Here is a 16,840-nt window from a genome sequence, read left to right as displayed (position 1 = left end):
ACAGAACTTCCTTTTTACATCGACATTTACCTAAATAGGAAGTTGGCATCTGTTAGTTTACAATAAACTCTGTCATGACCACAGCTGCTAGGGTGGATAAGGCACGTGGCTGAATGTCAATATTCCTTTGCTTATCTGAATATTAAAAAATGAAGAGGGAGCATCATGGCGGGAAGAACGCTTTGAAAGTTGACTTTCGTTTTCGTATCATCTTTTGCATATTGTGATTGCACGTAAGTTTTATAATATTATTTTCTAACAGATTTGTTTGGTTTTATGTGGATTAGTTTATTTTAAGAAGTGTACTTTGAGACAAATTCGTTCAGGCTTATATGCTTATAACCTATTTACATAACAATATTTATTTTTCATTATAGTTATTTACTAACTTAGTATAATAATAAATAGGTAGTATATTTAGACATCTTTTATATGTACACCGTAGGTATATAATTAAAGTGATATTGGCAATTTTTTTTGTTACAACAAAATGAAATGTTAGTTTATTGATCTATTTGTGTTTGCAATAGCCGATTGCAAGCCATTTATTCTCGTTTGTAAACAGTTTTACCCTTTATTGGTAACGATATGGTGACAGCTGTTGTCACAAATGTTAAATTATCGCAAATGCGCCTATCGCTGTAAAGTGCTCACTAAAATATACAAGGGTTCTTGTTTAGTCTAATTGTTGTTGATGTCAGAATAGTTTGTTGTGTACTAATTATTATGGAAAATATTAATAGTACTGCAGATTTTAGGTAATTATCAAATATAATAAAAAAGGCAGATAGATAGAATATCTATATTAAAGCAATTATCTTCGGAAACATTTGGCGGAACTCGGAACTCTGCACTTTATCTAATCACAGCGATGAAGTATCTATATTCTATAACTCATATTATTAATATCATGACTAATGTTAAATTCAAAACTAGGCATAATTTTTGTTTATGAAATACATGTTGTTTAGTTTATAATGTATAACATTTTAAAGTACTCTAAAAGATTACGATTTTTTTAAGCTTTCACGCTCTTATAAATAACCTAATGCACTTTTAAAGGATGAAACCCTTACACAAATATTTTTTGATGGTTTTTACTTTCTAGTGGTTAAAGGAGAAATAAAATATAATTGTGTTAGATGAACATATTATAATATATAATAATGTGCCTCTTTATATAATAAACTTAATTATTTCTCTAGAAGTATTTTTCAATTACAATAAAGAATTTAAAAAATAAAACGGCATAATAAAAAATTATTAGGTATATTGTATTCCCTTTATTTAAAATTTACAGTAGCTTATGAGTGACACCTAGCGACGAGTTTCCAAAAGAATATTTGCGTTACACCAGAGATGGCGACACTAAAAAATAAAGATTAACCTACTTACTACTAGATGTCACTGTACAAAACAAATAAAAAAAATACATTTCAATGATAAAAATAGGATTTTAAAGAGTAGCTAGGCAGTCCATTTAAGGCATCTAGTGTCTAAATGCGTTCCGAGACACCGCACGCAGCAATATCTAGCGCCACACGGTATACAAGTGTAGTTCGATGGAAACCCGCATACGGCACAAAAGTGGCGGTCAGGAAATCTGAAATGTAGGAAATTTAATAGTATTTTTGTGAAAACGCATCTTTTATTTATAGTTTATTGGTAAAACTTATAATAATATACTATATTGCTTGTATATTAATATTATTTGAACAAATTGCTGCAGCCATGAGGTTCTTACTTTTTTTTTAAAATCAAGATTTTTAGGTATATATTTTTTTATTTAAAACTAGACATAAATATCTCTAGGCATATAATTCTTAAGAGCTTCCAGATATTTGAATTGTTTTTTTCTACACAATTAACTGAATGCTATTTTAATAACTATTACAATTATACTATCTTTAACATTCTTTAAGTTTTATTCATCTCATACTTAGCAAAGAAACATACTTTTTAGAAAATGTATCAAATTTTAATGTAATTCTTTCAAGCTTTCTAATAAAATTCATAATTGCAAAAATAATTTTAACATTTTTTATTAAAATAGAAAACATATCACAAATAATTTAATGAATAATATCTTTTCAACTTACTTTGATGGTGGAACTTGAGCTGACAAATAATTGGGTGGCTCTGGTCTAAAACTTGCATCTTCCTCAACCAACTGAGCAAAAGTTTTCCTAAATCTCATTTTATAATACTCGGCACTCTTAGCCTTCTTCTTTCTAGTCAGTTTTTCATTTGAATCCGCAAATTTCGGGACTTTTTTTGACATAACCAGGTCTGCGTGTGGGTCTTCATGAAAATTATCTTGTTCGAGTGCCTCAATAGCCTTCCTGGCCCTCCTTTTTCTGGCTGCATCGTCTAAAACTCTCCTTTTCTCCGCGTCTTTAACTCTACCTGATTCGCGCGACGTCATAATTAATTTACAATCCTTTGTCATGTATAGGAAAGCTCATTTGGTCCATTAAATCATCGACACGAGCTTGCAAAGTCGTTATGATATCTGAAGAAATGAACAAATGTGTTTCGTCTAGGTCTTGAATTATAAATTTAACGCCAAGTGCTCGAGTTTCGTCTAAGTGGAGCAAGAATTGTTTCATCGCTGGATCACTGAAAAAAAGGAAAAATGTCTAAGAAAAGAGGTCTTAGTGCTGAGGAGAAGAAGATTAGAATGTTGGAAATATTTCACAAAAGCAAGGATTTCTTTCAAATGAAGGTTATTTTATAAAATTTGTTATCATTATCATGCTCCATCCTGTACAATATAGCAGGGTATGCTGGTAAGCTCAGAGTAAAAAGGCTTCATTGTCGACTTTTCACCTACATTTGAGATTTTATGTGTTGTAATTTAACACTACATTTTGTCTAATTGTAGCAGGGAAATAAAAATTTGTCATTCCCCTAAGGAAACCAAAACAACAACCATTGTGTTTAAAGTGAAGGTTATGAAATAATAAAATACAATGAGATATTAAGAAAATACTTAATAAATATTATTTGTTTTTATATTTGAAGGAATTAGAAAAAATAGCACCAAAAGAGAAAGGAATAACAATGCAGTCTGTTAAAGAAGTGGTGCAAAATCTAGTAGATGACCATTTGGTTGATTCGGAGAAGATTGGCACATCTATTTATTTTTGGTCTTTTCCAAGGTAAAATTATAAAAGTATACTTTTTACGATTGGTTTTCTAATTTACTAATGCTTCAAAAAATTAGAGTATTTTATACATATATGTATCATTTTATACATACATAACTTAAATTATACAAAATATATCAGTACTATCTTAATTTGTTTTAATAACTTAACAGCAAAGCTAAAAATGCTAAAAAAAGAAAATTCCTGGATTTACAATCAGAATGTGAAGATGCAATAAAAAAGTTGAAAAAGATTCAAGATGCCATACAAAGTGAATCTGTAAGTTAAGTTTTCTGTAGATTAACTAAAAAAATTTCAATAAGAAAATTAACAAATATAATATTATTTACTTAAGATTGGCAGAGAAGCCAGTGAAGAAAGAAATGAATTGCTGGCAACATTAGATGAATTAATGAAGACGGAGGGAAATTTGAAAAAAGATTTACAAAAATATCGAGACTCTGATCCAGAATATATAGCACAGTTAAAAACAGAAATTGAGGTATTTTTTTTATTGTAAAAAATATATATATTTTTTTTTATTAATTATCATAATCTATATATATAAAAGGACTTCTTTATTATATTTCTAGGATTTAAAAACTGCAACCAATAGATGGACAGAAAACATTTACATATTAAAGTCATATATAAAAAATACTTTCCAAATGGATAATGAAGTAGTGGACCAAAATTTTAACATTCCATCAGAGATGGACTATATTGAAGACTAGTAATAATGAAAATATTTGAAAAACTACGTTAATATTACAAAAATAAACATAGATATTAAATAAATCTAATTAAAATCTTGTTTTATTTGTCACTGGGAAATTCTATAATGCCAAAATTGACATAGACATATAGTATGGTCAACATGTAGTGGTTTTTCTGAAGATAGTTGTAGACTGTAGGTAATTCATTTTAGCATTTTCTATTATATTTTATAAGAATTTAGCATTTTTTATTATATGTCGCCAGTCGTGGCACAGAGACTGTGACAAGTCTGTGACTGTAATTGTAACAGGTCATTGGTTTGATACCCACTCAAGGAAATGAAATATTTTCATTCCTTTGTTCGAGTCTAATGTCTCCAAAATCGGCGAAAAGATGGGGATGGAAGCATTATATACTGCAAACAGTGTTTCAGGTTTCTAAGTTCTTTCAATCTATCCTGCTAGACATGGGATACAGCATGAAGGTATAAAAATAAGAATGCATGTATAGTTACATGTTGATATCCATTTTCCTATGTTAATATCTTGTTTTTTATACTTTCTTTGTGCAATTATTTATTTAATATTCATATTAAATGTATCCCCTGACTAATAAAAAACGAATTTGCTCGATAAGCAAGTATGTCAAACCAGTATTTTCATTCTTAACTTATAATATTGCCGCTAATTGTGCAGATAAATTATAATCGCTTATCTATTGATTCTTAATATATATTCAGGAAACTTAAGAACTCTAAAATTCACTTAACTTTTTTTACGTACAGGCTTTATTATACTTGCAAATTACTGTAATTACCGCTTGCAGTGGAGTATTACGTTGATATTTGGTTTGGTGCTTAGTGGAAGTGAAAAAATAATAATAAATAACACAATACATGGAATCATACGTAAGAATCTATGACTTACCATTCCACTAGAACTCCTTTAGTAACATTCACCATGGTGCGTTAGAGTCATGCCACAATAATTCAAAATTGAACTTTTGAATTCGATTTTATGATATTAGTTAATATTTAAAATCGCAAGTATAGTTAGAAATTATTAGAAAATACGATAAGCACAAGCACGTAAGACGCTAAGAAACGTCAATGTCATTTGTCAAATCCTCATTGATATTGACAATGACACGACAAATGATGCAGACTAAAAATGTTCCAAATATAGATTAAAGATTACTGATTAGGTACCTAAGCTTTTTTTCCGAATGGGCTAAACTGCAATAGTCCTGGTATATCTTTTATAAGTTCATTGGATGGAGAGCGAGATTATATCGCTCTTAAAAAATATGAGCACAAATGTACTCTCGAGAATGTTGGGTATTTTGTGATGTATTGGTGGAGAAGAATAACTTGAAAATGATTTCTGTTAAAATATAAAAAAAATACATATTTATCTAACCGTTTTAGGGTTTTTTAGGGGTTCATTACCAATCAAAGCAATTTTTCAAAATTATGAGGTAGCTAGCTGTAACTTTTTAAATTACTATTTTAATTACTTGTTATAATTCTTTATCTTTATAGATAAATAGATATAGTTGGGGAAAAAATATTAGTGTTTATAAACTTTCCTTCTGAAAGCATTAAGATATTTAATGTTAGCGTACTCGTGTAAATGTGGGTAGATTTAGGTGAAAAAGACAATAAAAGCAGTGGAATTGTGAAACGGGTACATTTGCTTGTAGGTGGAAGCCCTGATTGGAAGGTATCTAGTGTGTAGTGTAGTTATTGAATGATACAAGTCACTCATTGTAATTACGTGGAACCTCTATCCGAGTACGTTGGAAACATATAGACGGTATATATTTTTATGGTTTATTTTAAAAACGCTAACCGCTTCCGATTTCTAACAATACAATATTTAAAAGTAGTGCAGTGACGTTCTAAATGTCAATTATTAACACAATGAAAATAATTTTTCGTGGTAATAGAAGGGAAAAATACCTGTAGTTAATCTTATCGTCGCTTCAGTATTACGACATAGTGGCTTTTAGCTTTTAAACCATCACGCTGCCAATACTGTAGTTTTACACCTGGCATAATGGACTAGCTGTAAAGAGTCGTATACAACTAACTTTTAACAAAACTTTTAACCAGGAAATTGCCATTTATTTTGTCGTACAGTATTAAAGAAATAAAAACGTATCATAGATATTATTTTAAAAGTAAGTAAAGTTGTTATAATTTTTTAACATTTAATTTTAAAGAAAATACGTTTCGAGAGGACCGCTGTATACCTACATTTTTTTTTCATCAAAGTATAAAAATACTCATTGCTTTTTGCTTGCGACAGAAATCTTAAGGCACGTGTAGACTTGGTGTATTTAAGATGAGTACGTTACGTGCGTCGATAGGTGTATCGAATAACTCAGTGCTTCCAGCGTTATACTTTAATGTACGTATAAAATGGGACATTGGGCGACTAGGTGTGGGAGGTGAGAGTGGGACGCTACATATTGTATGTTCGATTCCTACTCGAGATAATGAAATATTTAAAACTTTTTTTAGACTCCTGTAACAGGGCCAAGCGTGATATAGAGTTCCGCTATTAAACAAGGAATGTTTCTGGAATGTGGCGAAAATAGCGAACGGAAGTGTCTTAATGGGAACGAAGTGTCTTAACATTAGGTTCCCAGGTTCCATCTGCCTACCCTGCTATGTGCGGAATACAGCGTGAAGCTAATAGAATGTTGCAGGAGCGAAATAAAAATAATTAATTCCCACGTGTGAAAATCGAATCCACAAACGTCATGTTTACAATAACACTATATAAGACGGCCTCCTCAGTATTTCAATATTCTAAATTATAAAAGTACAGTATAAAAGTGTTTGTAAGCTTCGAATATTTTTTAAACAAAATCTTTTCCTTTATTTTTATCCAATAGTCAAGAAACTCTCATATATTTTAACGTCTGCAACTTAAGAAACCAATGCCTCATGATCCCCATACAATATTTCATGCCTTACTTAACCCTTTTACGCCCGAGTTGTCAGACCTTTTATCTTATTCATACCTTCGTTTCTCAATAAAAACATAGATTTTTATGTATGTTATAATAGTTATATACAGAAATCTCCGGTCTCTACTTTTCGTCTCTTAAAGCAAAAAAATATATATTTCGTATACATGTACCCTAGACTTTAGGATTATATATACGTATCAGAATTTATTTGTATTTAAAAGAAATCAAATTATTATATTTTATTTATAGGCCTACAAATTACTCAGAATTTTCTTGAGATTCAATTAGTCTATGATAAACTTGAAAGTCATGGCCAATTACGTTGTTAAGCTCGGATATTCCTTATTGTAGCTGCTTATTTTTATTTGTTATACCTAACTCTATCTATTATCATTCATTTTGTTAGCGGTAGTATTCATTATGAGTTTATAGTAAAAATGTGAATATGATTAATTAGAATGAAACGAAATGTGTAAGTTGTGTATTTAAATAAAGAGAAGTTGTTATGATATTATTATGACTGAAGATAAAAATATAAATGAAGTACTTTTATTAATATATAATAATGTTAGCGGTAGAATTCATTATGAGTTTATAGTAAAAATGTGAATATGATTAATTAGAATGAAACGAAATGTGTAAGTTGTGTATTCAAATAAAGAGAAGTTGTTATGATGTTATTATGACTGAAGATAAAAATATAAATGAAGTACTTTTATTAATATATAATTTTAAAATAAATATTGTCAAAATGATTTAGTAATTTGACTTCAATTAAATATATTTTGATAGTGATTGTACATTATATTGTTATAACTATAGGAAGTTACTGTGTTATGTTATGTTATAAATGATGGCAGCACTGAAACTATCTTTATTGTGAATTATAAATATGAGATACATCCGGTAAGCTTAGTTTTGGAGGGAAATTGTAACCTATAAAAACACCCCAAAAACAGAAATGAGCACAGTCTTCCCGACGTTGTAATACTGCCAGCAAGCTCTAAGCAAACGTTATTAAGTGATAGTTTAAGTGCTAAGTGTCTAAATGTCAGTGCTAAGTAGAAAGTGTTCATAATAAAGCGATTTAAAAAGTGAAGGTTTATAATTGATCTACCCAGTGAATAGATGTCTCTTTCACTTCAGAAGCGGGACACAGGACTAAATAACGCCCATTAAAGACTGAAGGTTAGAAGTGTTATATATTGTATAATATTATTATTTTTTTTTCTATTGAATTTTGTTGTTCACAAGTGACTATTGTTCTTCTTATTATTTTTACTTTTGTGGTTACTTTTATTAAGTAATTGTTTCTTATTAGGGTATTTGTTATATTTAAATTTATATGCTGGTTTGAATCACTATAATACTACATTTGTAAAAACTATAGGATTTGCTTAAACTTAAAATGGGGAAACATAAGCGAAGTTGTACCGTTACCTACTAGTAATAATCATGTGCGAGATATTTACCCTCACAATAAATTTCCTGCTTTATGTAGTGTTTTAATCCTAAATATCATTAAGGCAAAAAAATGAACGACAAGTGGTTCAAAGGATTACCCACATTGTTATTTTCTTGGGAAGAATTGACACAAACATTAAAATTAGTGTTTTTATTAAATGAAATTACGGTGATCTTTTAACGGATATGCTAAAAATTAGGTGTAAAATTGGTCAATCTTTAGAGAATTATTATTATAATAAAATGATTTTAATAAAAAAAAAAAAAAAAAACGTGTAATTAAGGATATTAAGGCGGTAGGATGTTAATACATGGCATGATAAATTTATAAGAATGGGAGCGGGAACTTGCACATTTGAAGAACCTGAACAAGTTTTAAATTATTTAAGTACTTTATCTCAATGACTTTATACAGTATAACCGGTTGAAAAATATTGATAACAATACAAGTAACAGAGCTTCAAATTGTAGTAATATGGGGAAATTTTCAAGGATTAAGGTGTTTTAATTGTAATAACATTTTCATTATCAAATGCTATATCAGTATCAAATGTAATCGACTAATTCAAACAAGTAACTATAATTTTAAATTAGGCCATGAAACAAGATTGCTATAAACGAAATTTAGTATATGATTCCAATAGTAGTATTAATAATGATACTTATGATAAATATTACAAACGTTCACGTTAATGGTGTCAATACAACAACCTACGTTGACTTAGAACTAAATGTTTTAATTTTATAGGTGAAGGTAGTACTTTGACTAGACTACTTCTTGACATGCATTCTCTTAATGTGTGATATAGTCTTTTTTTTTACTGCACAATCTCCTTCGTGTGTTCTCCATACGTGACATTGACGATGTGATTGGCCGTTAGGTAATTTTGTTGCAAGATTGCAAGTAAATAAGTGCGGACGTAAATTTGTTAGTAGTTGGTGTTTTCTATTTAAAAGTACCTACCTTAATTGGACATACTTTCTGTAAAAATGTATACTCGTATAATGATTTACAAAACAAATACAAATTTTATATTCGTTATTTATATTATTTATAGTCCCTAATATAAATTGTGGCCAGTGACAAATTTAAACTTCATACGGTAAAATATCGAATTATTGAACCGCGAAGCACTATACCTGTAGACGTTGTTGTTATTGGTTACTGTAGTTGTTAGTGTTAGGTAAAAGTAATCACTGATTACTTTGCAATTCGTAGCGTTATGGGACTTATTACCTACAAGTGCCCGGTGGTATATTATAATGCAAGAATGTCGTCTTATTGTTGAACACCGTAATAGCCGAGCGGATGATGCATGTTGATGCTTTATCACGAAGTTCTATTTCAGAAGAGAAGTGTAGTTAAATTAGAGATATATTCCTAGCGGACTCGGACGCGGTTTCGCCTGCTTGAACTATACGAATATTTATGAAATTATTTTCAGTTAACGATAGACATAGTGAGAAAATATAAATAATCAAGAGAATAAATGGAGACATATTTGTATATTATATTATATTATAATATTCTCTTTGTCCTACAAAATAAACACTGTCATAGTAAAAATAGTGACGGGAACGAGAAATAAAGATAAGCTTGTTACGCCAAGTTTTCGCCTCCAAAAATTAATAAATCTTTTCTGGGTCTGAGTATACGTGTATATAATAAAATTCCTCAGTGTATTCTAAGTTTGCGACTACCCAAATTTTAAGTAATTGTAAAAAAAAAAAAAGGTCTAATAAGTAAAGCTTATTACACTGTACAAGAATATTTAGAGGATAAGCGTGTATGGAATTAATGTCTATTAAATGTCAGGCAGGATAGATGTCAGCTAATGTAACAGTAAACTATATCATTGACTTTGAAAAGAGCAACTATTGAGATTCTTGCCGGCTCTGCTTAGCAGAACTGCCTTCCGAACCGGTGGTAGCTTTGTGTCTATATGTTCAGTCGAAGATTCAAAAGTGCTTGTGATAGTAAATTTGAATAAAGAATATTTTGAATTTATTATTAGAATAAAAAATCTTGAAATTATTGGTTCAAGGGAAGTAGAAATAACTAAAGAATATTCTTAGTATTGGAAAAAGTACCTAAATTCCGTGCGTGCGTACATAGATATCGATTCTATGAAATATCTAAACATTTTTCTATATTAAATAGGATAATTTTTGCGAGCAATATCAGATAAAATAAGAGAACCAAAATGTAGATTAGATTAATTATAAACAGCGAATAATTACATACAAGTTAACAATAGTTCGAAAATGTATGAAAATTTATAAAACCGTCAACATCGTCTGCCCGTTTGCGTCGGTCATACCTAATGTGCCGCCAGAAGGTAATTTTTAATGAGTGACATCTCCTTAATTATTTATTAGAATGTTATACAGTAAACTATAATCTCGATTTAGATAAAATGCAAAAAGTGACTATTATATTTATTTTCATAAGGATGAATATCAAAATATAAAAAACTATACATTAACAAAAATCCAATTTTAAAGTAAATTAATCAAAATAGTTATTTTTGTTCAACCTTCAGAGATAAACATTTAACATCGCGGAGTTTTTAAAAAAAAAAAAAAAAAAAAAACATTATGTAGAACAATATTTTTGTTAAACATTGTTTGTATGCATCTCATAAGGTTGAGTCAGCACTCGCCATATATGAGTTAAGCAAGATCATTTTGGGTGACGTTTCCTTAAAAACAAACAAGCGTTGCAAACCGTTGCCTAGCAAAAGTCGCGTCGCGACGGTTATTAACATGGAGGAATAACTTACATGTCAAATTATAAAATATTTTAATATATTAGTATATATGTGTAATGTAATGTAGCCTATAGCACTTTGAAGAATGTTTTCGCAGCTTTCATACAAAAACAAAGTAAATCGGACCAGTAGATCCAGAGATCTTAGCGTTCAAACAAACAAACAAACTCTTCGCTTTATTATATTAGTATAGATTGTTATTAGACGAAAACACGTGGTTAAAGTCGTTACATAGTCAAGATTCTGAAATACAAGGTAAAGATTTAAAAACGAAAGATATTACAAAAGGTTATAAAAATGATTTAGAAAAGAATGGTAAATTATATAGAATTATAAACAAAAATGAACCCAGAGATTTGGTTCGTGTGGAAGAAGTTGTTCGATCAGAACCAGGTCAAAGTAGGAAGGTTGTGCCTAAATGTAGTGTAGACCTTTCTTTCGTGCGACTAGGGTACATAGGGTGATCGCCATTAAAAGAAGGGAGTTCTTCTTACAAAGGGATAATATATAAGTGGATAAATTCCACCCTTGGTTAGTTTTTAATAACGATGTAATATTTAGTGATTCGGATAATAATAAAATTCATAGGTGTATAAAATGGTGCTTTTTTCTAATTCATACTTGATATTGTATTTATGATATCGAAATGTTCATCAGATATTTTATTAGTTGTCAAATTTACATATTTTTAATGATTTATTGAAAGTAAATATAATATATTACATTAGGTTCTATACAGTGATGTTGAAATGTACTCGTATGAAATATACTTTTAGTGATTTATAAAAATAGAGAAAATAATAATGTTTTTCTAATTCATTTAAAATATTATACTTGATGTTGTACTTAGGGTATCGAAATGTTCATCAGATATTGTTTTTAGTGATCAAATTTACATATTTTTAATGATTTATTGAAAGTAAATATAATATAATATTACATTAGGTTCTATATAGTGATGTTGAAATGTATAAACATGTATTTGATTAATTGTACTCGTATGAAATATACTTTTAGTGATTTATAAAAATAGAGAAAATAATAATGTTTTTCTAATTCATTTAAAATATTATACTTGATGTTGGACTTAGGATATCGAAATGTTCATCAGATATTGTTTTTAGTGATCAAATTTACATATTTTTAATGATTTATTGAAAGTAAATATAATATAATATTACATTAGGTTCTATACAGTGATGTTGAAATGTATAAACATGTATTTGATTAATTGTACTCGTATGAAATATACTTTTAGTGATTTATAAAAATAGAGAAAATAATAATGTTTTTCTAATTCATTTAAAATATTATACTTGATGTTGTACTTATGATATGGAAATGTTCATCAGATATTGGTTTTAGTGATCAAAGTTACATATTTTTAATGATTTATTGAAAGTAAATATAATATAATATTACATTAGGTTCTATACAGTGATGTTGAAATGTATAAACATGCATTTGATTAATTGTACTCGTATGAAATATGCTTTTAGTGATTTATAAAAATAGAGAAAATAATAATGTATTATGGTGTTAATGTTATATTTATGTAGTGTAATATGAATGTAATGTGTCAAGTGAATTTTGTACAGTCAATTGTATTGAATAGTGAGTAAAAAGCGAGTCGTTTGCAGAAGTTGCACTCGATATAAGTGAATAGTGAGTCGTTTGCAGAGTTGCATTCGATATAAGTGAATAAGAGAGTCGTGTGCAGAGTTGCACTCGATATAAGTGAATAGTGAGTCGTTTGCAGAGTTGCATCCGATATAAGTGAATAGTGAGTCGTTTGCAGAGTTGCATTCGATATAAGTGAATAAGAGAGTCGTGTGCAAAGTTGCACTCGATATAAGTGAATAATGAGTCTTTTTCAGGGTTACATTCGATGGTCGGTGCCGGCCGAGTGGGTCGGTTGCAGTGATCTGCAATCGATATTAGTGCGTTGATTGCAAAGCATGCAATCGGCGTACATTCATCAAAACCAGGGAAAAGTGAAAGCCTTGCAGAAGGCTTCAAGTCGGTGAAGAGTCAGTGTTAGTAGTCAGTGTTAGTAGTCAGTGTTAGTAGAGTCAGTGTTAGTGAAGAGTCAGTGTTAGTAAAGAGTCAGTGTTAGTAAAGAGTCAGTGTTAGTAAAGAGTCAGTGTTAGTAGGTACGTATGGCGGTTAAAAATAGTAATAAAAATAGTAAAAGTGATAACTAGTGATTTGACTATAAAACTTAAAAACTCTAGTGTTTATATTATTTTATGTTTAAATTATGTATTATGTATTATTTATTAGTTTTGTTTAATCGCTACTAAACGCGAGGGCGCGTTTACGTCAGGATTGGCCGAATGTTAGCGGTAGTATTCATTATGAGTTTATAGTAAAAATGTGAATATGATTAATTAGAATGAAACGAAATGTGTAAGTTGTGTATTTAAATAAAGAGAAGTTGTTATGATATTATTATGACTGAAGATAAAAATATAAATGAAGTACTTTTATTAATATATAATAATGTTAGCGGTAGAATTCATTATGAGTTTATAGTAAAAATGTGAATATGATTAATTAGAATGAAACGAAATGTGTAAGTTGTGTATTCAAATAAAGAGAAGTTGTTATGATGTTATTATGACTGAAGATAAAAATATAAATGAAGTACTTTTATTAATATATAATTTTAAAATAAATATTGTCAAAATGATTTAGTAATTTGACTTCAATTAAATATATTTTGATAGTGATTGTACATTATATTGTTATAACTATAGGAAGTTACTATGTTATGTTATGTTATAAATGATGGCAGCACTGAAACTATCTTTATTGTGAATTATGAATATGAGATACATCCGGTAAGCTTAGTTTTGGAGGGAAATTGTAACCTATAAAAACACCCCAAAAACAGAAATGAGCACAGTCTTCCCGACGTTGTAATACTGCCAGCAAGCTCTAAGCAAACGTTATTAAGTGATAGTTTAAGTGCTAAGTGTCTAAATGTCAGTGCTAAGTAGAAAGTGTTCATAATAAAGCGATTTAAAAAGTGAAGGTTTATAATTGATCTACCCAGTGAATAGATGTTTCTTTCACTTTGAATAAAAAAAAGAAGAATTATATGTTTTAGAATTGTACGCAATTGGTGTGTTGTACAAACTTAGCCATAAAATAGAAAATACTTACAGCTTAATACACTATACAAACTTTTGAATACATTATTTAGAATTTTATATATATTATTATATAAAAATAATAGAAAATATATATAAGCTAATATGCAATATGTACTATTTTATTTTATTTATTCGCGTAAACCTAAATATAAAATATTAGTTCTTGGCGGTGTGGTTGAGTGCACGAGCCACTCCATATAGTCTTTCTACAGTGACGAAGGTTTCCATTGGGGATAAATGGAAAAGTCGTAGGCTTTTAGTTTTATATTCAATTTTATTTAATTTCTAGTGACCTCGTCTTGTTTTTGTCCTTGTATCATATTTTTTTAGTAATAAATATTTGACTTCCGATAGACCGAGCTATAATATAATTGGGTCTTTAATTTTTATATTAGGGCAAGGAAGATCGTCTGACAGAAACAGAATTATTTTCATTTCCTCGCCTGGCAAGTTCTGGTATTTATGAATGAAATCGGCATCTTAAGTTCGCTCTCAAGAATGATACCCGAGTTGAGAGCGTATTATAGATACGGGCCTTAGTTACCCCAGATAAATACACTCTACATCTACAGACAATTTATAGTAAATTATTTTTAAAAGTTTATTTCAAAAAAGAAAATCCATTTCCTCGTTAAAAATATATGAACATGAAAAATTATAACTAACGTACCAGTACCACAAAACAAGAAATGCTCCAACTGAGCTTGAAATACATCCAACAAGATACGCAAAGTATTTCAAAGCTGACTGAAACTTTTAATTTATAATACGCTACCGGATACGAACATCACAAATTCATTTTAAATAAGCATCATCATTATTTTATTTTAAAATAAGGCATATCTATACTAATATAATAAAGCGGAAGAGTTTGTTTGTTTATTTGTTTGTTTGTTTGAACGCTAAGATCTCTGGATCTACGGGTCCGATTTACTATGTTTTTGTTTTGTATGAAAGCTGCATTCTCCAGAAATGCTATAGGCTATATAACATTACATTATACATATATACTAATATATTAAAATACTTATTTCTAATTTGACATACAATTTATTCTGCCATGTTAATAACAAACGTCGTCGCTAAGCACCGGTTTGCAAAGTTTCTTTGTTGTTTTAAGAAAACGTCACCCAAAATGAACTTATATTTTGATATTCATCCTTATAAAAATAAATATATTATGTAATATTTAATAAATATTCCTATAGTTCAAGCAGGCGTAGCCGCGTCCGGGTCCACTAGTAGTAAATATTTATATATGTATATAATAATGGTTTAGTATGGTTCTTCTTCTACATGGCATTAGTTACCGTTTTTATTGCCACTGTCTGCCTTGTAACTCAATCTACTCAACTTGGCATAGTCTTTAGCATCCTCGGTGGCTTGTGTATTGACTCTCATATCTGCATCACAGCATCCAACCATAGCTTCATTGGGCATCCGGTCTTTTTTCACGCGGCGGTCGGTATTTTCATTTCTATGACGTAAAGCTTTTGAGTGGACCGAACCCAACGGTTGTGGTTCCCATTTGGGGGAAGGAATGAAATATTTAATATTTAATTGTTTTCGCTCTGGTAACGAGATTCCCGGGTTCCCTCTCTGTCTACGTTCGAACTATAACGTGAAGCTATAAAAATAAAGAAAAAATATGAATAAAGCTACCTAATTTTCTGCTAGTAATTAACCTACAATATAGTACGTAGAAATACACAAGTAAGCGCCTTTCCTTTTTCCATAGCAATTCCGCAAACTGCTGACATTACTCCCTCGAGTTATGGTGTCCCCGCCCCAACCTTTGTGTCACCAATGATTAGATTACATGATGTGGTGATTACGCGGAGTGTTCTGGATTTAGTACTTCCTTTATTAGACAGTGACTCATTATTCTAATAATAATATTCAGCATTTGTTGGTATAATTGTGCAGGAATTTCAAATGTTTATACGATATATTTTTTTTATCCTAACACTGTATTCCATACATAGCAGGGTAGGTGGAAGGTACCTGGGAACCTAGTGTTAGGACATTTGGTTCCTATTAGGATATTTCCGTTCCCTAGTTTTTGCTGAATTCTTGAGGCATGGCGTGTTAAGTGGCTGAAATGAATGTTAAATATTTTTTTTCTTCGAGTGGAAATCGAATCCACAACCTGCCGTGTTCACAGTCGCACGCCTGTGAGCCTGCGCCACTATCTCTTTTGATAGTCTAGCTTCTTTTTCTAGTTCTATACAATCTTGTAATGTTAATATTACGTTAAACTTTTATATTTCTTGTAGCTCTTGAAAACTTTGTACATTATTGAATAAGTTTTAATCTCTCTATTAATTCCTAGAAGAAACTCTAATATTTAAGTTGCGACTAAGTTAAGGACTCAAGCTAAAGTGTATAACTTTCGCAAAAGAAACTCGTTATTTTAAAATATATTTTCGTTTGCACGCAATATCTTTAAAAAATGTCTTATAACTATATACTAAATTCAATGTTAAGATATTGAGTTCTCTGCTCTCTTCCTTCTTCTCTAATACGAAACAGAAGTGTTAAGTGACGAAACTCAACCTTTAGAGTTACCAGAGCGGAGTAATTGAAATAATTCATACACTAT

At 29.7% G+C, this 16,840-nt stretch overlaps 3 protein-coding genes across 3 annotated transcripts; 1 reads left to right on the top strand and 2 right to left on the bottom strand.

The window, feature by feature from the left end:
- Window positions 1-1,268: 1,268 nt before the first annotated feature.
- Window positions 1,269-2,449, bottom strand: LOC146539173 (zinc finger HIT domain-containing protein 1). The gene is made up of 2 exons (XM_085185680.1): window positions 2,100-2,449; window positions 1,269-1,603 (listed from the first exon to the last, which is right to left on the bottom strand). The coding sequence occupies exons 1-2, from the start codon at window positions 2,447-2,449 to the stop codon at window positions 1,468-1,470; spliced, it is 486 nt and encodes a 161-aa protein (XP_085041806.1). The 3' UTR covers window positions 1,269-1,467.
- Window positions 1,269-4,970, bottom strand: Tfb5 (transcription factor B5). The gene is made up of 3 exons (XM_085185681.1): window positions 4,793-4,970; window positions 2,100-2,619; window positions 1,269-1,603 (listed from the first exon to the last, which is right to left on the bottom strand). Exons 1-2 carry the CDS (start codon window positions 4,825-4,827, stop codon window positions 2,433-2,435), a joined length of 222 nt encoding a protein of 73 aa, XP_085041807.1. The 5' UTR covers window positions 4,828-4,970; the 3' UTR covers window positions 1,269-1,603; window positions 2,100-2,432.
- Window positions 2,586-3,904, top strand: LOC146539172 (meiotic nuclear division protein 1 homolog). Its single transcript, XM_085185679.1, has 5 exons — window positions 2,586-2,725; window positions 3,025-3,161; window positions 3,323-3,428; window positions 3,505-3,651; window positions 3,743-3,904. Exons 1-5 carry the CDS (start codon window positions 2,636-2,638, stop codon window positions 3,881-3,883), a joined length of 621 nt encoding a protein of 206 aa, XP_085041805.1. The 5' UTR covers window positions 2,586-2,635; the 3' UTR covers window positions 3,884-3,904.
- Window positions 4,971-16,840: the final 11,870 nt, after the last annotated feature.

The sequence above is a fragment of the Heliconius melpomene genome, chromosome 5 (genome assembly GCF_056956725.1).
Source record: "Heliconius melpomene rosina isolate 202511_hmr_F chromosome 5, ASM5695672v1, whole genome shotgun sequence".
Classification (NCBI taxonomy): domain Eukaryota; kingdom Metazoa; phylum Arthropoda; class Insecta; order Lepidoptera; family Nymphalidae; genus Heliconius; species Heliconius melpomene.
This window is presented reverse-complemented; position numbering and strand designations above follow the sequence as displayed.